The sequence below is a fragment of the Varroa jacobsoni genome, unplaced genomic scaffold (assembly GCF_002532875.2).
Source record: "Varroa jacobsoni isolate VJ856 unplaced genomic scaffold, vjacob_1.0 scaffold_1266, whole genome shotgun sequence".
Classification (NCBI taxonomy): domain Eukaryota; kingdom Metazoa; phylum Arthropoda; class Arachnida; order Mesostigmata; family Varroidae; genus Varroa; species Varroa jacobsoni.
In genome coordinates, this window is record NW_019214168.1 from 76,600 (window position 1) to 97,065 (window position 20,466).

The 20,466-nt window shown below is 40.3% G+C and overlaps 3 protein-coding genes across 10 annotated transcripts; 2 read left to right on the forward strand and 1 right to left on the reverse strand.

Annotated features, from left to right (window-relative positions):
- Positions 1 to 2,736: 2,736 nt before the first annotated feature.
- Positions 2,737 to 6,425, forward strand: LOC111268228 (pyrroline-5-carboxylate reductase 3). Of its 4 annotated transcripts, none has more exons than XM_022847081.1 (4): positions 2,737 to 2,818; positions 3,623 to 3,711; positions 3,960 to 4,197; positions 4,557 to 6,425. In XM_022847081.1, exons 2-4 carry the CDS (start codon positions 3,635 to 3,637, stop codon positions 5,124 to 5,126), a joined length of 885 nt encoding a protein of 294 aa, XP_022702816.1. In that variant the 5' UTR covers positions 2,737 to 2,818; positions 3,623 to 3,634; the 3' UTR covers positions 5,127 to 6,425. The 4 variants fall into 4 exon arrangements, with proteins under 4 accessions (XP_022702816.1, XP_022702815.1, XP_022702814.1 ...); XM_022847080.2 differs by lacking the exon at positions 2,737 to 2,818 and adding an exon at positions 3,015 to 3,381; XM_022847079.2 differs by lacking the exon at positions 2,737 to 2,818 and adding an exon at positions 3,016 to 3,174.
- Positions 6,177 to 11,654, reverse strand: LOC111268224 (uncharacterized). Of its 2 annotated transcripts, XM_022847073.2 has the most exons (4): positions 11,451 to 11,654; positions 8,397 to 10,872; positions 8,000 to 8,163; positions 6,177 to 7,635 (listed from the first exon to the last, which is right to left on the reverse strand). In XM_022847073.2, the coding sequence occupies exons 1-3, from the start codon at positions 11,460 to 11,462 to the stop codon at positions 8,006 to 8,008; spliced, it is 2,646 nt and encodes an 881-aa protein (XP_022702808.1). In that variant the 5' UTR covers positions 11,463 to 11,654; the 3' UTR covers positions 6,177 to 7,635; positions 8,000 to 8,005. The 2 variants fall into 2 exon arrangements, with proteins under 2 accessions (XP_022702808.1, XP_022702807.1); XM_022847072.2 differs by having other exon boundaries at positions 6,177 to 8,163.
- A 1,635-nt stretch (positions 11,655 to 13,289) lies between these two features.
- LOC111268230 (uncharacterized) lies at positions 13,290 to 20,460 on the forward strand. Of its 4 annotated transcripts, none has more exons than XM_086971599.1 (6): positions 13,296 to 13,432; positions 13,603 to 13,847; positions 14,059 to 14,342; positions 16,739 to 16,807; positions 17,529 to 17,636; positions 19,088 to 20,460. In XM_086971599.1, the coding sequence occupies exon 6, from the start codon at positions 19,328 to 19,330 to the stop codon at positions 20,318 to 20,320; it is 993 nt and encodes a 330-aa protein (XP_086827725.1). In that variant the 5' UTR covers positions 13,296 to 13,432; positions 13,603 to 13,847; positions 14,059 to 14,342; positions 16,739 to 16,807; positions 17,529 to 17,636; positions 19,088 to 19,327; the 3' UTR covers positions 20,321 to 20,460. The 4 variants fall into 4 exon arrangements, with proteins under 4 accessions (XP_022702821.1, XP_086827724.1, XP_086827725.1 ...); XM_086971600.1 differs by having other exon boundaries at positions 13,603 to 13,821; XM_086971598.1 differs by lacking the exon at positions 13,603 to 13,847 and having other exon boundaries at positions 13,294 to 13,432.
- Positions 20,461 to 20,466: the final 6 nt, after the last annotated feature.

Consider the following 20,466-nt stretch of genomic DNA (forward strand, 5'->3'; position numbering starts at 1 on the left):
AAAGTTAGCTCATGATAATATAAACTACGAAGGGTAGACTAAAATACTGTTTCTTTACTTAGTCATACATGTGATGTTATTAACGGGGCTTGGCCAGCAACCCGTGGCTATGAAATGCTACTGGATACAACTAAGTTGTATCCAGTAGTAAATACGCTTGGATTAAAAATCCAAACGTATTTACTACAAAATGATTGCCTAGTATTTGATTATGTAGTAAGTACCTGAGATAGTGCGGTATCGACGAGTGTCGTGCAAATAAAGTGTATGCACGAAGTGATCGAAACTTACGTAACTACGGCTACTTCACACGTCCATCAAGGCCCCGACAAAACTCTAGTGACAAATATCGCGCTAAAATTCGTACTCCGTGTAACCTCTGGTCTTTGACGAAATAACTTATGCCAACGTTATACAAAAAGGCTATACGAAACACTGAGGCAATGACGAAGGCATAGGCTGAACAGTTGTAGTCGATGAGCGCAAAAATGCTGAAACCCTCTTATGACGAAATACACAAAAACAAAACGATCTCTCCAGTATCTGGATGATTAACGGATTATTTGACACAAATAGGGCGGCAAACCTTCGCCAGACTAGTTCTTAATTCGATAGATCGGTGAAAGTGACACTAGCAGCTAATTACTGGTATAATAACGCACTCAATACCACATACTGATGCTTTGCTGGTGAGTGCAAAGAAAGAATACGCTTCAAAGAGGAATGTAGCCCCAACTGCAGCTCCAGAATGCAGCTGTCTTCAATACGGTTCTCGTAGCACAGCAGTACCAAATTGCGCAAGCGTCTCATTGCAGAAAAGGTCCACCTTGCGATTCATCTTTTTTGTATTATCACCTATGTCTTTCAGTCCTCGTCTGTCACGAATCATCGCTGGTGAATTGCACAGTTTCTAAAGAGGTAATACATAAAGGAATTATCTCCACTGTTTTCTGGTCGTCCACAGCATATTGCAAGGCTAATATTACGATAGCTGGTGTATGCATGACTGCGAGTATTATGCCTTCCGTGGCCAATTCTTATACGAGATACTGTTGCTCCAGCATGATACATAAAAAGTTTACGGCGCAATTATGTCATGAAGACGGTTCTGTAGCCATATATTATAGAAGTCTACACATAGTTTTGAGTGCTGTCAGTTTTATTGACCAGGAGCGTAACCTTTTAATAAGTGTAAACCTCAGAAAGACCAATGTTGGTAGTCTTGATTGGACTTCGGAAGGTAGTAAGCGCATCCGCATATATTTGTTTAAAGAGCCTCTAGAGTCGAGTTCGTTCTTTCTGATTTGTTTAAATACGCTGTCCTTCCATAAGCAATCTTTTTTTGATTGACTTCACGGACCAGTTACCGCACAATTATCAATGTTGGGCAAAATATCCAGCTTCGATTCCACCTTAACGACAAACGTGAGCACAATGTAAGAATCGCTCTAAAAACTCGAGTCTTTGGTTGTTCCTCACAACATAGCCGATTGCATCATGACTATCATATGTGGGCGCGGAAGTCTAAACAACATCTTGATCGACATGCTATTCGGAAGAAAAGAAAAAAATCACGTAAGAGCCATTATTAGCAGCACGAATTATTGAAAAAGTCAACTCGTGGTATTTACCATTGACTGGGCGACAAAAGGGCAGTACTTCGAATACGAAACAGCGTGTAAACAGTTATAATAAGAGTTTCTTCTTACGCAACCGAATTTAGTTCTAACCGTAAACCGTAAGTATACTTCTGATACTTTTTAATTGTTTAATTGTTCTATTGTTTAAAGCAGTTCATTTACTCTCAATGCAAGTCGCTTAGTTGTAACGTTTGTTCAAACACAGTGCGCATTTTGAAGGACGAAATATTATACTTGCCGTGGTTGAGACTGAATATGAGCTAATGGCCACTCTATTGGACTATCTCAATAAAATGTATATGTAAATATGTATATACAAATCAAGTATGTTGTTGATTAAATAAGTGAACTTTGTCACAGTTTAACACAAAAAAAACATAGTTCGTGACACAGATAGTGTTAGATTAAGATCCAATATATTTTTGTTTTGTAGTTTTAACATATATCGTTTTTAATAAAAGTTACGAGTATCGCACGCAAATATTCCTTGTTTTATTTACCGTTACTTTTTATGAAATCTAAATAATTTGTGTGAGGCAATAGAATACGAAACGGCTCATCGTTATTTAAAACCTATGTGAGCTAATATGATGACCTATAATAAGGGTTTGCATACACAAGGGAACAAAATGTCACTTTAAAATTCAAATTCCATATCTATGTTTGTACTCTCGCTTTGTTTAAGCTTACGGAAATCCCCTTAAATTCAGCTTTATTTTATAAAAGTACGGAGGTTCAAACAGCTTCTATTTACCTATCTCACACTATAATATGATTTACTCAGTGCTATATTTATTCTAGGCATGACGGTAGCCATGCCTTTATAAAAAAAAACCGAAACCGTTCACAAACATTGTCTTTATCGCATAAAAACGTTTTACAATCAGTTATGTAAATACGAGACCGTGCAATATCCTCATCGCTTTACGGCACGCGTTTTTTACCTACAGTCAGGAAAACCAAATGTATCGAAATTTACGTCCTGCACCACCGCTAGGCATTGTATTAGAGGGCTAGCACGAAACGAAAGATAGCAGGCAAACAAGTTACGTACTAAGCTGTCACAAACACGTGATGATCTAGGCTTGAATCTGAGCGTGGACACAGTACGTTTCGTTCACTATCTGATGGATTCCCAACGGCGGTACCAAACATAAAATCTCAAAACATTTAGCCAGGTAAGCATAGAAAATTCATTATGGCGTAGACGGCTTGTGATAAAGAATGATTATTATAAATATTAGCGCGAGGATGATGCCACGCACAACCAGCTAACGTAATACTTTGAAAAATCCAAGCTTTGCGTCAAAAACGCCATTTTAACTTTTTTTTATCCTAAAATAATTTTTACTTTTGTAGTTAACCTTCTATGTAAAGCAGCGAATATTAAGGGAGTGCCGCTGGCTCCATTGTGGTTGCACAGTCTCGGAATCGCGCTCCTCTTGTATATCGTGAGCACCATGCGTGAACTATGATCACAAATAGAACGATTAAAATAGCTAAATATTGTAGATTATTCTGAGTGCTACTGACTGTAAGTTTGAAGGGAGAGGATCATTGCTTAGCCATAATAACATAATATTGAATAATCTAATTTGGAAACGTTTGTCCGTGCAAAGTGTTCACTGTTGTTACGATAGAAAACTTCAGGCGTTGCCTGATAACAAGCCAAAGCCCAATTATGCTGTGAAATTGCATAGTGCGAGTTTTACGTAAATCAGAAGCACCTTTAACAAAATCGGTAATTCTGCACGAATCTTTGCACGATGACATACTGGTTGAAACTATACCGTCCGTCCAATCCAGGATCAGACAAAATGCACTGTGTTATTACGTAAACATGTGTATAATGCGAAGAACGCATATTGATTCTTAAATATGAAATTAATAGCGTGCGAAGAAGTTCTAACAGCACTAAAGTTCTATATAACTTGTTGTGAATAAGGAAATTTACTCAAAAAGGTTATACGAATTGATTACAGGAAGAAGATAATATGGGTTGGGCCATTTTGTCGACGATCCGTGGTGATGATCTAATGATTAACGCGGCACATAGTGATCAGGAAACTAAGTGAATTTCTATTTGTTTCACAGAGCTTTATTAAAATTATATTTCCGTGACTGGCAGTTTACCACTGAATATCTTTTATAACAGTGGATTGGTATCCTTGAAAAGGAACCGCACAAATAACTAAGGAGAATTTACTGAGTATAGAATTAATTTTGACGTTAGCTGTCCTAGCAACTTTAGTATTACAGAAATCGTGTGAAACTGATCTGCTTTGAACGCCACTTCGTTGTTTTTATGGTTGCCCGAAGTTTCGAGATGAAAATTGGATTTATCGGTGCGGGCAATATGGCCCAGGCAATTGTCAAAGGCTTGTTGGGTTCCTATCCAGCAAAGCATATCGTCGTTTCAGCTCCTACTGACCGCAATTTAGCCTTCTTCGAACAGCTAGGCTGTCGCACCTCGCATGATAATAATGTTATTGTTACTACGTGCGACGTGGTCTTTCTCTGTATCAAACCAGCTCAATGTGATATCGCTTTCCGAGAAGTAAGTTTACCTACTTATAATGTGATTCATTGCTACTATGGCTACATTTTCCTATTTAAGGCGCTATCAAATAATTATATGTTCAGCTTTAGGAACAGACTTCCGTTAACTTAAGTCAATTCCCACCGCCTGTATTCAAGTTTGAGCTTCAACAAATTGTTGAAGTTATTCATTGGTCCATATTAGAGCAGCATTTATTTGAATAACAATACGGATTGGACGAAACTTTGAAAGTTCGCATGTACTAAAACCTATAGTTCATTACATATAAAGTCTCATATAAAGAGTCCTTATATATAAGGAGTCATTTGATATAGCACTAGCTCATAGGATAGGCTGTACTTCCGTCTACACTACAGGTCGAATGGAGACAACGTACGAGCCAGCTCGTGATCAGCGTGATGGCTGGTGTTTCCCTTGAACGCTTGTACCGTCTTCTCGGTCAAGGAATTCGCGTGATCCGTTGTGTGCCGAATACGCCCATGCAGGTAGCAAAGGGCGTATGCTGTCTATCGCCTGGAGTCGGCGTCCCAGTGGAGGATACACAGTTGGCAATCGAGTTATTGACGCCCAGCTGTTTGATTGTGTACACCGTTCCCGAGTCGCAATTGGACGCAATTTGTGCATTGGCCGGAAGTGGCCCAGCGTTTATTTGTCTCGTTGTCGAAGCGCTCTCGGATGGTGGTGTAGCAATGGGCCTGCCACGCGAACTCGCCACGGAGCTAGCAGCGTGTACCGTTGAGGGAGCTGCCGCGATGATTCGTGGAACGGGAAAACATCCTGCCGAGCTAAAGGATGCTGTGTGCTCGCCAAATGGAACAACCATCGCGGGAATATACGCCCTGGAAAAAGCTGGCATACGGGCAGGATTTATGGATGCAATTGAGGTAGCGACGAAACGGAGTAAAGAGTTCCGCAATGCCAAGTAAACCTGATTTATAGAACTTATAACTGACTGATTGCATACATCTATTGAAATGGCGGATGCTTCAGGGCGGCGATTAAACTTAAATAGTCCTTGCGAAATTTACATGATACCAAGAACAAATATATTGACAGTTACTAGCGCGTTTTCAACTCGACACGATTAACCTGTTGCAGTTGTGTAACTCTACAACGGCTTCAAGTTCATTCCTGTACTTCGCACACATGTGTGCGAAACATATGATTTTAAAAAATGATTCTTCCTTTTCCATATTATTGGACCTAGCGGTATCACTCATTCCTTATTACCATAAAACTAGTATCGCATTATATATTCTAGCATGGCAGCAAGATATATCAAGGAAGCTTGTGAAGATTTCTGAATCAGTGAATGCTAGGATGATTTTACAGGTGTTCAGATATGGTGCCATGAAACGTTCATTGATTGCGATACTAGCAAATAGACTATATATGTTTTATAACCTGCGTACTCCACTTGTTTGTTTGTATGGAGCTCCAAATATGATTTTATGTTATATTTCGATTTTCGTAGACGACAGCTCTACCGACAATTGTGTCCGAAAGCAGGAGTTCCGAGTGAACCTTTTAACGTGCTTTGCGGTGCTATTATACTAGGTGAATACAGAAATGGGCGGTATGACAGATTAAGTGTAAAACGCTAGCAACACGATCTAATGAATACGATCTCCACCAACATTTTCGTCTCATAAGAGAGAATTTTTCGAGACGTTTAGGGTTTAGAAGAGAGCAATGTTTGGCTGACGCGGTATTTGAAGTTAAAAGTCATACGATCGGGATAAAACTGGAATGACAATTTTTACTACTATTATTAAACATGTTATTGTTTTCGCTTGCTAAAGAACATAACTTTGGCACTGATATCTCTCTCTCTCTCTTCCTCTTGTTATTATTACTATTAATGCTACTTGCATCTAAATTCATTACAGAAAATTTGTAAATGCTGAAGAGATGGGCAATATCGAGCTATAGGCAGGATTCCAAGCGCAAACCACATTGAAATAGAACGCAAAACATAGCTAGCTGTTGTATATTGGAATTTCAGTTTTGAACGAATTACTGTTGATGCGAAGGTTCTTGAACCGTTTTGCAATTGCATTGATTTAGTAGATCTTTTTTTGTAATTTTTAAGCTTTTGTGGAATTATTGCTGAATGATGTGCTAATTTCGTTATCTGTTAATGACAATGTAAGACATCTACGTATAGGCTGATGTAACAATGAACAACATACAAAATAAAAGCATGATCCGGATATACAATATGACTCTACCAGGTCCTTCTTCTTAGTCATCATTGATCAAGATAATTGATAATTTTTTTTAAATTTCCTTAATGTCAGCCCTTTTTTTAGGCTTTGTGTCATGCGGCTATAATAGTCATGCGAATAGAGGAAGACATTTAGGGGAATAGCAGTGTAGTTTTATAGTTGGTTACTATTGCTTCAATTATAGTTATTTTGCCATAGAACCTCACTCACTCACACACACAGTGTCACCTTGGTTATATATTCATATTCTGAGATAAAGTTGCTACGTGTTTGTCTCAATAACCGAAATTTATCATCAATTTACATACGCTTAAAAGTAAGTATTAAAAGTTATGTATTAAAGACATCTATGAGCTATTTTTAAGGTGATATTAATATCGAGATGGGAATAGCAAGTTCTAAGAACGCAACGAGTGTATAGCCTTGTAAGAAATTTAACTATTTTTATGCGACCATTTACAGAAGTCCCTCGTAGTATTACTGAAGGCTATTTGGGTCATGAGATAGATCGTAATAGCACGTACTGTTGTCTTTTTTTCTTAATTAAAAATGAAACAGTTTTGTAATTTAGGACCTCATTCTAACAGTACTGTGTAGATTTAAACATACATTGCTCTTTTGCGTTTAACTTAATATTTATACATTCAACTGATCTTATAGTACAAATGCTGCACATACACACACTATACACATTCACACACACACTCATACAGAGTCGACGACGTTGGTTTTCGATGCCCATTGTTCCTATGAAGTTTTTACGTTCTAATTTGCTATAACGTGACATAGATGCCGGAATCTACACTATGATTTGGTCGTATTGTTTCGTCCATTTTTCAGTAATCATAGGAAACTATCAGGGTCACTATAAATGTGGAGGACAGTGTGTTTTGTTTAATAGGGTTAATCGCGCATTTTCAATAGGATTAATATTGCATTAATTAATTTTATTTTCGTATATGCCAATATATCAAAGTAGAGGCGGCTTAGCCGAAATTCTGCTTTTTGTCTCTGGCTAAACACGTCGGCAACAAGTGTCAAGATTACGAAAAGTTACGAGTATCACCATAAACCCCATTAGCAGGTCGTGCTATCTTGGTGTATTGTCCTTTTTAATGCAGTCGAGAACACCATCAAAGCCTTCCACTCGTGGACTTTTTAATTGTACGCATTCCATGATGGTCACCATTTCTATGAGAGATTCTTCCTGAAATTGGAGCGCAAAACAAGTACAGTTTCTTGTTTTCAAAAGTGCCACGGCTGCTTCGAGGATAGCACTTCCTTCATTCGGGATAACACTCCTAACCCACGGCAAGTGCTAATCCTGTCATTAGGTGGACGAATGAACAGACGAAAGATCCTTCACGATCGGTTATATAGCTGCATCGTCAGGAAAAAAAGGTTTTTGTACGATGTACCCTTTCTAGCGGGCGGAGCCAATCAAGGTCGCCATGAACTCGTAAAACGTCAACATTCTGAGCAATAATTGCAATTCCAATGAAGATTTTTTCACGAAAACGACTGCGGAAAGGGTTTAGTCTCACTATATCGCAGTTAACTATACCGCTAACTTGTGTTCAAGATGTGGGGGGAGTCCACGAATTCGGTGGAAGCAATGCATATTTTCCTAAACTCCCGGTTTGTTTTAGACGATTGAGAATCATTCGCCAATCAGTATTATGCGATATGCAAAGCACTCGACCCTCAGGCCGATTCTGACTTTTGCTCTTTAATCCTGAAATCAAATAAAAACAAGCAACAATGATAAACAAAGTAATTCATAAATTTCACTAAAGGTATAGGGACGCTGATAAATATCTTCTGAAAAATGCCTATTTATTGAAGCTAAGCAACGCAATAGTACGACGAGCCAGGCATGGTTTATTTAAATCCTAACAACGTATTACTTTTTACACACATAATATGATAACGCCTTACATTGCAATGATAAGTGGTCGTGTTACTTACCAAGTCTTCTTGCAATTGTATGTATCTCTTTTCTCTCCACGCTGGAGAATGACGGGCTGAATTTCAGCTCATCAAAGACGTCGGTTTCACGCAAAAAGACTCTGAGAGTGGACGCAACATGGGTCTTGAAGCGTTTGCTCACAGCGCTTGCACCCTCGTAGCCAAGACCTCGCCCGCCAGCGCTATCTTTAAGCATGACAGGCTCGATAAGACCTGTACCATGGCCGAGGCCGCCTCCCTGCCAACCCATGTTCCGTAGTAGCCGATAACCTACGTTGTCTTCATCGAGTTGACGGCCCAAGTCTTCCTGGACGGCTTGACTTTCGAGGTCAAGTGCCATCGTGTCTTTGTTAAACTCCTGAGCGCCTTCAGCTATTGCTTGCTTGATATCTATAGTGAAGCAATTACGAATTAGTTCTTCGAGGGCCGCTCGAATGCAAGCACGCCTAGCGACTTGCTTCGTTTCACCACTTCCCTCGAATTTAAGCGGGGATTCTGTAGGCAGAGTAAGTCGACAAATCTGTACAGTTACCCCCTTTCTGATCATAGCATCAGACTCAAAACTCAGAGCCAGTCCGTTGGCTGACGCGAATATTGCTATAAGGGCTTGCAGATCCGCGCTGGCTCTGGCAGGTCGTATAAGGAACAAGTCTCTGTACTCCGATCTGATCGTTGCATTTATCACAGGCATTCCCTGCTCAGGAAGAGCCTGAGCTCGCCGGTCCTGTTGACCGCTGCCAGATGTTTTCAACCAGTTTCGACCATCTCTTTCAATAATTTCGAACTTCATTCGACTTTCAAGGATCTCATAAAGTTTTTTCGCTGTGGTGAGCTTGGCGTGATTCTTTGATTTTCCGACTGCTTCTGCTAAAATTACGCCATGGAAAGTTAAAAGACATGTGGTGGTTTGGTTGAAAGTGTTAAATTCGGGCTTAAGGAAAGTCCCCGGAACTATCGCGTCCCGAACTGGTTTTAACTTTGTCAACTGGAATGCCATATTGAGAGCAGATTGTACATCAGCTGAAGCACCTCCGAACATTGCTACTTTACTTTTGAAATTGGGCGTCCAAATTGTATTTCGCACCTCAATAAGGTTTCTAATGATTTGGCTGTATACATGACGGGTATTTACTGATGGCAGCCATGCACCTGCCTGCGAACTTCCTGCTTCATTTAAACTCTGTCTACATATTTTGTCTTGCCCAAGCGTGTTCGTCACTGAAAGACCAACTTCCAAGACAAGGTCGATGTCTCGTTGCGTGATTCTCCACTGTCGGGGGTCAAACACTTTTTCAATGAAATTCTCATATGCCGATGGTTCATCTAAGCCAGAGGCAATTTGTACTCCGTGAAGCTTAACAACTGTCTGCTTTCCATTCGTGATTTCGAGTTTCCACCCTGACGCCGTAACGGCCATGTTTACTTGCAGCATCACAAACTCCACGCGGGCCTTGCGAAGCGAAGGCCGAACCTCCTTCAGCTGCATCCTAAGATCGTTTAGCAGTGAAAGCTGAGCATTGAATGGCATAGGAAAATTTCTTTCCCATCTAGGACTTTTCCGGCCAGGTCCTTCGTCTAATGATGTTGATTCCATGTGTCTATTCAGATCATCTGACTTTCTTCGCTCGCCTACCGTACTCGACTTAACGAAGCCCAGGCGTATGGCATAATCCTTTTTTCCTGTACCAAACTGGAAAGTGTTTTGGGTCGAAGCGGACGCATTACTGTTGTCAACTGACGGGTCCTTATTTCCGAAGACGAAATCTCCCGCTTTCTTTGAGGCAGAGAGAATGGACTTGAAGGGAACACCAAACTGAAATTCGCCTCCAGCTAACTGCTCTTGTGACGCGGACTTAACGAAGCCCAGCTTCCTCTCATAAGTTGTCTTCCCAAAAACAAAGCTCTTAGGATTCGAATGCATATCACTAGTGGCAGGAACGTTATGATTCCACGCATCGTCCTTGGATCTTGGAATGGCGCTAATCCCAAAGCCTAACTTGGGTCTATCATCTTCACTGTCATTATCGTCGTCACTCTCTTTTAAACGCTGTGAAATGTTGTTATTTTTGACACTCAGTCCCTGAGTCTTATTTGATTTTTGGATCGTTTTCTCTACTTCATCCTCACATAAATCTTCTTCGTTGCTATCATCGTCGTCCTCGGCGTCCAACGGTGAAGTTGCGTCATTGACGCTTAGTGGCGCAGCCTTAACAAAGTTTATCTTTGCAAACGGCAGACCCTTCGTCTTTTCCTTTTCCTCAACGAGTCCTACGGACATGCGGTTAACCTCGTCCATGACACGGGCCGAATACGAACACCCAAGAATATGCATATTCTGAAAACACTGAGCAAGCGCAAGAAGACGCGTCCGCCGTTCCGGCGGAAAATCGTCCCAGTTACGTTCAAGAAATGATCGCCGCAAGATCCATTGCTCCTGTGGCTCGTATGCTTCCCGATAGCTATCCAAGGCGTCCATCTGAAATTAAGGCAAAGACAAAATGGGTATTTTAGGAACGTGAAGTTTTATGGCACTCTCGTTTGGCAGAAACGGATCTTGAGAGAAAAATAAATGGTGCTTTACTAAGATAGATGGTATCAGTATAAACAATAGCTTGGTCAATGATTAGTTGATGATATTAGACTTCCTTGCCTATGCTATACAGGAAGGAAACATAGGTAAGATGATATATTGGATACATTGGAATAAAGCAAACGTCACAATTAGATAAAATTATATTAATATTGTATATCTTAATGGCGTTAGTCCTTCATTCCAGTACTAACGCTGTCAAGACGCAACTCTAAAAATAGATGCCGAACGAACACTTGAAAAACCGTTTGCGCCACATACAGAAATCTAACGACTCACACTGCCGCTTAAGTTTTCAAGAGGTCATGGCATATCTTCAAGATACTACCGAAAACAAATCATCCTTAGGTTAATATAACATATTATATGTAATGCTTATTATTCATATATGGCGTGTCTTTTATTTGTAAGCTCTAACACTACCTGCCTTTTGAAGTTTAGGTGCTTTTTTCTTCTCAACTTACCGGTGGTGGCATTGAAAGCCTGGATTTCTTCTGGATTCAAGATAACAGAAATACAAGAATTGATGTCGTGATCCAACCATGCAAATATTTTCTGACTGGCGTTCCGTTACATTAATAATCTCCTATCAACAATATGCATGGAATGTTGTGCTTCATAGGCTCCTTCTCGTCGAATCCGTGCATGCCACTGTTATGGAGTTGGTCCTTCTAAAACGCGGATATCGGAATGGGCAGAGTTGTCCCGCGCGCGACGGCAAAAAATATTAGATGTGCATGTTTCATCCCCATGGTGGTGCACTTGTAACATGTTCGCCTGCTGAACCTAGGAGCACGCTCTGGCCTAGATTTTAAACTGAGCGGAGATATGCTTCGCTTCGTGCAAAAAGAAGTCAGACGTTTCAAGCGATAATTAACGGTAATTCCGGACGAAAAACTCGAAACATTTTTTTAAATGTACTGGTGGGCTCGTACTATAGTTAACTGAAACTTTACTTTGATAGTGAAGCTTAAGAGGGAAAATGGTTTCAGAGGTAACAAAAGCTTACTGATCAAGTTCTGCCTAGTCTGGATGGACCATTTGCGTTAGATAACCTTAAAAAAATGTACGCTCCCATAGAGAGGGTGGATTGAAAATAATATGTTAGTACTACTATATAACACGTAATTATATTAAATTACACTATGTTAATAAATCAGTCAATATGAGCCTGTGTTTATAGCTAGCCTACTTAAGCTAAATTGATGCATGGGATATTATTACCATAAAGACATACGTGAGTGCCAAATGTTTTCTAGTGCTAACGATTCGTTGTCGGTACTTATTTGATGCACTCTTCTTGTTTTGACCACTTACAGCTATCTCACTTTATTTTAGTTAATGTAAAAAATAACAGCAGTTATTGCCCATGTTCGCTTAAACATTCCCAGCTTCACATCATTATGAGAAATGCCATCCACTGAGTTTTTATAGCTTCTAAGGCTTAGCGGTAATTTGAATTCGTGACGGTGGATTGTGCTGTTCTACAATGTAAAAATGTGTTTCCCACAACACTTTTCGTTTTCTTTCAATACAGGTAACTTGAAAGTATGAAGTATAAACTTTTACTGAAATATCTATTGCGTTAGAGTGAGAAATCGAAGTATGCGCATCATTGTCGAAGAGTAGCACGCAAGCTTTACGCCTTCACTGAGATGAACCCAATTCTTGAATGATAGGAAAAACGGCTCAGCTGGCTAAAAAACTGTACTTGAGTTCGGGCTACATATTACGTTTTGGCAGGTCTGAGAATCTCCGCAGTTCTCAGTCTTAATTATTTAGTATCTTATAAGTGAGATATTTTCACGCGTAGCCGTTCTTATAAATACAGTGTGTCGCCGATAATTTCCCATGTCTTTCGGAGACTGACATTCTTGCAGAGTCGTCCTAATATTTTGTCGCTGTTTTACGTTTGGTACTTAAACCATTGGGCATTACTTCAAACGGCTGGCTTCCGGGCACTTGTAAACTTTTATTAAATTAAGCTCAACCATCTCTCATTTTCATCGCGCTTTTGGTAACCGTTATTGAGAAACCTTAGTTTTGAATATCGTCTACTGAAATCGCCAGAACCGAATTCTGTTTTCCGCACAGGCTTCTGTTTCTCACACGTGGTAAACTCTCAAAACACTGACTGTGATACAAATGCTTTTCTTCGTAAGCAATAGTTTTGAAGAAAATCAATTGACAGCATATTCAATTGCAAGACCAGTAAAAAATAAGCAACCTATTTACTTGTATGCATCATCGTTGATTCCCATTTTGAATCACCTGAAACGCCGCGTTGTCTCCAGCACCCCCAAACACGAATGCATTCATCCACTTCGTAACTAGCAGGCAGCTTATAGAGAACTTACACCTTTTTTTACGCAGGGCTGTCGTTTTGTGATCCTGGTGTTACTACTATATGACACTGTAGTGAATACTGCAGTCGACAAGTTTTAAGGTGAGTGTATCTTCACACTGAATGATATGTTGTAGGTTAAATATACGATTCACAATGACAGTCCTTGAATAACCCTTTGTGTGCATGTGTACAAACCATTGCAGCGGTGACACCTCTACGTAAAACGCTGTCTCTTTTCTTTTCGTTATAAATTCGTGCATCTACTTTAGGTCGTCATCACCGACGTTGTCATAGACTCAATCAACCCAATATCGATCAGCTGTGCGATGCTACTTACTCACCGTCCAATACAGTGATGATGGTGACCTCCCATACGAAAATGCGCAATTTGCATCGAGCATGTTCTGCTACTCAGATCACTCCGATCGCTTATCATGAGCAGGGCAGCTGCGTGATCAGTTGCTTTCTCTGATAATCAACAACAACCGGTGTTGCTGACAATTTTTTGAATCGCGTACCGTCATTTGGACATGAGTCAATTGAGCTTTATTCAAGTCAATCAAGAGCCATCTGTTATTTAGCAGACCCATTTATTTTTAACTTCTAACAGATATTTTAACTAAAAATTATCTTAAAACTCTTCCAATATGAAAAATAGTGTATAAACATGTAATGGCGCTATACATTCGTGTTTTTTGTTGTTTGTGTGGTATGCAATTAAACAGTGCCGCCTGCACCGAATGCCAGCTACATACGTTTAGACCAAGTTGATTGTCTATAGCGTATGTACACTTGCTGTGTCATTGTCATCCATCTTCGTTAGTCTAGAGTGCATACCTGCCTGGATTAGGAGCACTCAATTACTGTCGCATGGATAGAAATGCTAGCATAAACGTTCCCCTGGAGATACCTGAATTGGGTCTTACTGGCAGGAAGAAAACGCGATCGTGGGCTATTGCTGACGGACCTTGAGAAATACATATCCAGCGGTCGGATTGCCCGATGACAGGTAGTTTCTCTAGTTGGTGTTATAAAGTCGCACAAGTGCAAAGGATCCCACTGTTTCAATGATATTAAACAGTGATTTTTATGTTGCACAGAAGTTCATACTTTTTCTTCGCTGCTATACCTTGGTGATATATTTTGCACCAATTTTATAGTGTGTTTGGCCAATGTTACGAATGCTGACTCTGTCATAGTTAAGATCACTTTAGAAGTCTGGCTTTTGCCGGCACAAACAAACTGTGTACCTACGCCTGGTTTCGAACCTAGACCACCTCACATATCTCTAAGTTCTGTAAGCAAACAGATTGGCTCTGAATCATCGCGAAATTTGTATTTTGGTAAAAAAAAGACATACAGAGAGAGATAACGTATGTATAAGTATTCTTAATAAAGGGACGAATCATTTTGGACAACAAAGAGGCAAATCAATTAATACACGTAGACTTGCTACCAAATTAAAAGGACATACAGTATACAGAAAATATACAGTTATCCAAAGGAGTAATATGTGCAGATTCTAGACAGTCAATAATCCTGTCTGTATTCCGTGTTGCTAAAACCAATGCTAGTAGCAAAAAAGCAGGCTTAAGCTTGATTACGCCTTTGATTGGCGACGAGCGGTGCCCTGTCTAAGCAATATCATAATGTTCACTGAAAGTAAAGTTCGAAAGGTATCGAGTGTTGCCGTTGTACAAGTATAATTACTTTAGCAAAATAAAAAGCCAAGAGTCAGCTTTGTGGGGGGTAACGTAACGTTTTCGAGGGCGGTCCTAGAGGTTTACGTCATGTGAAGTTGATTGGCCGACCCTTCTTCACTCTCCAACACTGCTTTCTGTACGTACATAAACAAAAGCAGCTGTCGTTTTGTCGCCACTATTAACTCTGGAAACACAGACGAGTAGATTTTCTTGCAAAAGCTTGTCACTATTCTTGTCTTTGCCGGTGTTGGCGATCTAATAAGGTTAAAGCGCTTAAATAAGTATATTATGCGATAATAACTAACAGTTTGCGTCTTCGATTATATTTAGTAAAACGAATACAGAATTGTCGTAGGGCATCTCAATTAAGAGACGTTTTAAAGTAATAAGAATTATGACAATAGTGTGAAAAAATTACAGGGAACAGTGGTCTCAGATATATCAATGAACATTGATTTCAGCATTACTGTTGATAGGAGTCTGTGGTGCTTGTCAGAAGCCGCAGGAAGATCGATCTTTGCTTGGTACAGGGTTTTTTTTTTTTTTTTTAGCAAAAAGTGGTTAAAGCTTGCGAGTCTGTCTCACTGCGTTGATGAAATTAATCATCTGGCACAGGTGAAGGTAATATATGCATATGCTACCTATACTGAACAGTAAGCATTCAAGGCTCGAATGAGTTTCAAAACAACTAGACTTACAGGTGTGCGTCTTTAGGCCGAACTCGTATACATTACCTAATATTATCGATGTTATAGAAGATACAAAAAAAAGAGTGCTATTGTTATCATTGCAATTATGTGCTCCTTCTAATGTTTTTCGTAATTTTTAGACTTTGAATCTAGGACAGTCAAATCAAATAAATGTTATGTAACAGTTGCATTGTTTTTTTTTATTTTTATAAATGGGTGCAAAGCATGGCCGACACGCGTTGCGTATTTAAATTAGTGAGCGCTTACACTGGTAAGGAAACCTAACGGTTAAGATTGCAAAGGGTGTTTCTGGGTAAGGCTCAATCAAACAGCTTACTAGAATACATTGCTGTTTACTTTTTCGTTTGTTCTAAGAAAAAGACAAAAATGTCTGCGGTTTTGTCAATTGCGAGATAAGAAAAGTTATGGGCCGCATTAATAAATCATTTTAAGCAAACAAACATCGTTTTCAAACAGTTCCATTGTGAAATAAAGCCACCTTTTCATGAAAAAATTGGTGCACAGTCCCTATGGCGTTGTCATTTAAGCGTGGCTCGTTAATATATTTTAATTAGAGCGTGCCTTACTTAATCGGAGAATTATGCAATAAACAGAGAACTATTTTCTTTGGCGCCTCATGGAGAGATGATTTTCTGGTTAACTACCGTGTAGATGAGACAGAGCTCTATCCATAGCGCATCACTATAACGGTTATATACGGGACGCAATGGGCACTTGGTTACGAGATATGAATCTTTTGCATCATTACTGAGCTCCATTCACCACTCGGTACAGACGCATCGTAGAACAAATGTCAAATAGATTAGTAACCTTTTCAATTAATCGTAACCTATGACATAGAGATGCATTCTAAGTTGATTGTACAACTTTATGTCAGTTCACTAGTAAGAAGGTATATCGATGATTGCATAAAACTCCTAAAGCACTGCTAATTATATATACTATGATTTTTGTATTCAATAACATTGTTTCTTTTTTTTTTTTGGTTTTAGCGTTGCATCATGATAAAGTTTCTCATCAGCTTCGCACTCGGGACCTACACAGGGATTTACATTACACAGGTACGAAATAGCCAGGAAAATTTATTGGCCTCATTGAGAGATCGTAGAGTGGTAATTCCCATGTACCACCGTAAAGATGGTACGTAGATAACCCAGCCGATTAACGCTTTGATCAACCAGCTTCAAAATTGTGCATTACCAAAGACTACCGAAAACCTTTTGAGGGTGGCTTGACTAGAGTTAGGCAATTAAAACGTTCTGGCTTGTTATAGCTTTATGTTGGAAAAATGCTGCTCGTTAAAACAGACACGAGGGCTTGTTCCCCCGCTTACATTAAGCCTACACATATTATTCCCTTTGCAACATGTGTTTAATACTTAATATCTTCCTCTGTATCATAAAAAGCCCGTTTTCTTTTCGCATGTTGGATGCTCTATAGCGCATTAGTGCAGTGCGGCACGAACATCGTTGAAGTATAAGCTACGTGAAATCGACGTACCGCGTATGATTACGTTAATTAAACAATAAAGTTTTTATCGTTCTGTTAGATCAAAGACATAATACGATTGATTTCAGGTAACCCGACGAAATTTTCTTTAATCTGTATTTTTTTAATCTAAATCTGGGAGCTTAGCTACTTTAGAGATTCTCTACTTACGCCTTTTTTTCTTACGTGATAATTAGTAGCTAAGATAGTAACTAAGTGAATAATAAAACAATTTTGAGAGTCACTCAACTCATGTGATTCTCGTCTGATTTATTTCGTCTTCTGTCCGCACAGAACTACGATATCCCACGTGTTGACGAGCCTCAGGAGCTGTGGCGAAAGCTAAAAGAGTATGCCGATAAGCATCGCAAGGACTAAGTGACAGGACAGCACTCGAGAAAAGTAAGAGATACAGTTGTCCGGAATTGGCAGATTGCTCTGTCCGGATATGTTCCGTCGAAAAAATACCTAAGGCTTTCCACGTACGATTCTTCACTCTTAAAGTATCATACACAAAACGGATCGAAGCTAAAGTGACAACGTTGGCCGCCTTCACCTGGCAAGGTGCGCACAGCTAAGAATCATGGCACCTGACATTACCTAGTGACCCGAAAGGCAGTGCGGCAACTGCCTGTTTGAAAATCCGATTTTAAAATATCATAATTGTCTATTTCGTCAGGAAGCATTTTAGTAAAAGGGTTTTAAATATGTGGATAGAAGGATACAAGGCACCAGACCGAGCCGCACTGAAATGGGTGGAACTCGACAGCCACAAAACACTATGGGAATACTCGTTTCTAAATGACACATAGATTCACAGATATCGTCTGGATACAATAGTGGAGCTACATGTGCGCTTATGCGATGCTTGAATGGTCAAACCCTCTAGACCGACCGAGGTTTTTGCAGCATGTGATCTTGTAATAAACGCCGATCCTTGTTGATCATGCCTCCCAACAAAATTCGGTGTATTTGTTTAGTAACCAACTATAGCTCATAAGATGTTTGTAGTAGTTTGAATACGAGAACAGGGGATACCTAGACTACAAAAATGTTTGACCTTTCCAAATATCACTCTCGATAATCGAAAATAGAGTCGTACCTCGTTAGATCTGGATGCGTCTTTTTGCTGTCACGTGTACAACAAAATCTGTGCTTTTTCCTGTGCTTCTTACAATCCCACGCAACTAACGCCAATATTTACTGGACCATTGCTACTACAGGCGATATATGTGGTATGAAATTAGCCTTTGTTCACGAAAATACGCAATTTATTGATTGATTTACTGATTTCAGTATTTTGATCAAGCTTTACATTTTATATGTTTTCATTAGCGTATCATGTAGTAAGCGATCGAGTGAGTAGAACTTCATTGGCAGTGGTAAGTGAAGTTAAAGGACAAGCAATTTAATAATTTTTTTTGTAAAGACTGAAACATTTCAGCTTCAAAAACCTTACAACGGGAAATATGTGATAAGTAGGAAGCGTAATCATCTTCAAGAAGTTATTTAATTTCACTTCATGTTGTCATTCAGACTCTCGATACCAAGTGCAAGTTACTATTTATATCATTATTAAGTAAGGGCATTTTGTTTTGTTAATTTTTTAATTGAATGTTTTGCTTCCTTTATTGAGTTTAATACGTCTTGCGCCTATTATAGCATGCTGGTCAATTCGTAAGACTGCTTCGTATATTCGCTTATTCCAACAATTTTCTAATTGTATGTGCATCGGAGTGTTTATAGAAAACTAGAAGCTCCTATACATCTTGGCTCGATATTTATCTGAAATGTTCACTCGATCTGTTCAGGCTGCTCTGTTCTGCTCCGTTTTTCTCCGCATTTCTTTGCAGGTGCCTGTGAGAAAGCGATTACGCCCCTGTGCCGCGATTGATATGTGACGTGGGGTATCATACCTGTCTAACCATAGTCCACACCTCTCAGCATTGTCCCTCTTACTGGGACTCCTATCGAGGTGTTTCGACCAAGTTTGCCTCGTTATATAACACGCCTACCTACTATACTTGGTGTCCAGAGGCTGCTGGCGTCATTGTGTGGGTGAACCGTTGCGGTGGCTCGTTGACGCGAAAACGATGTTTCTCTTCAAAGGGTCTACAAAGTCCACGCCGACAATGTCTGAGCAGGACCAGGCCGCGCTGCAGCGCAGACTCTACCTGGCTGAGAATACACCCGAGCCAGTGTTTGATCTGAGTGAATGCCATTTAACGGAGGTGCCATCAGGCGTGCCGGCCAAGTGCCGCGTTTTCCGCAAGACGTCGCTACTTTTACAGAAAAATTGTCTCACCGCGTTGCCCGATCTCCGCGACTTAGTTCTTCTCACCGTTCTTGACGTGTCATGTAACCAACTGAAGAAACTGCCCGATTCGATAGGCTGTCTCATGAATCTCATCACACTAGACGTTCACTCGAATCAGTTATTGAAGTTGCCCTCGTCAGTAGCCAAGCTCCGCTGCCTTCGAACACTCGACGTGTCGGATAATCGGCTCAGTTTCCTACCACAAGGGGTGCGACAGCTTGGATGCACGATTCGGGCCGAAGGATGTCCGCTACTGGAACAGGTCGATCTACCTAAGGAGCCAGGAGGTTTGCCGGGCTCTCCAAAGGAGTCACCCCAGGAAGAGAGCCCGAATTTGGGCAGTGTCTGGGACCGGCGTGAACGCATGCTGCGACAACTACGTGAGCAGGTCGCCGACGTGGAGGAACGTCTTTACGAACTGACTGTTAGCGAATATGAGAAGCGTGATCGTCGACAAAATTACAACATGATGAGCATAGCCGAGGAGCGCGTACAGCTTGCCGCTAACCTCAACGATCTGATCACTAAACGCGAGCTGCAGCTAAGTGAGTTCCGCGCAGCGGGAGTGAGTCCCCAAACGCTTCAGTTCGAAGACTCGGGAGTGGTGGATCGCGACTGTGTCGTGTGTCTCGAGTCCGGCCTTCAGTTAGTTGTGTTGATGCCATGTGGCCATGTGTGTGTATGCAGGCAATGCGCCGAACAGATGAGCCATTGTCCGCTCTGTCGGGAGCCCCTATCTAGCGAAAACAAGATTTCCCTGGGAGAATAAACCCAACCAATGATTATAAATACAATTTTGAAGATGGCAAAAAATGACAGAAACTGGAAGGCATATTTGATGATTCTGATGCAACTAGATTTCTGATTAACTGTAGGTAAATTATTAGAATAAAAAGCTGAAGGATATATATGCAT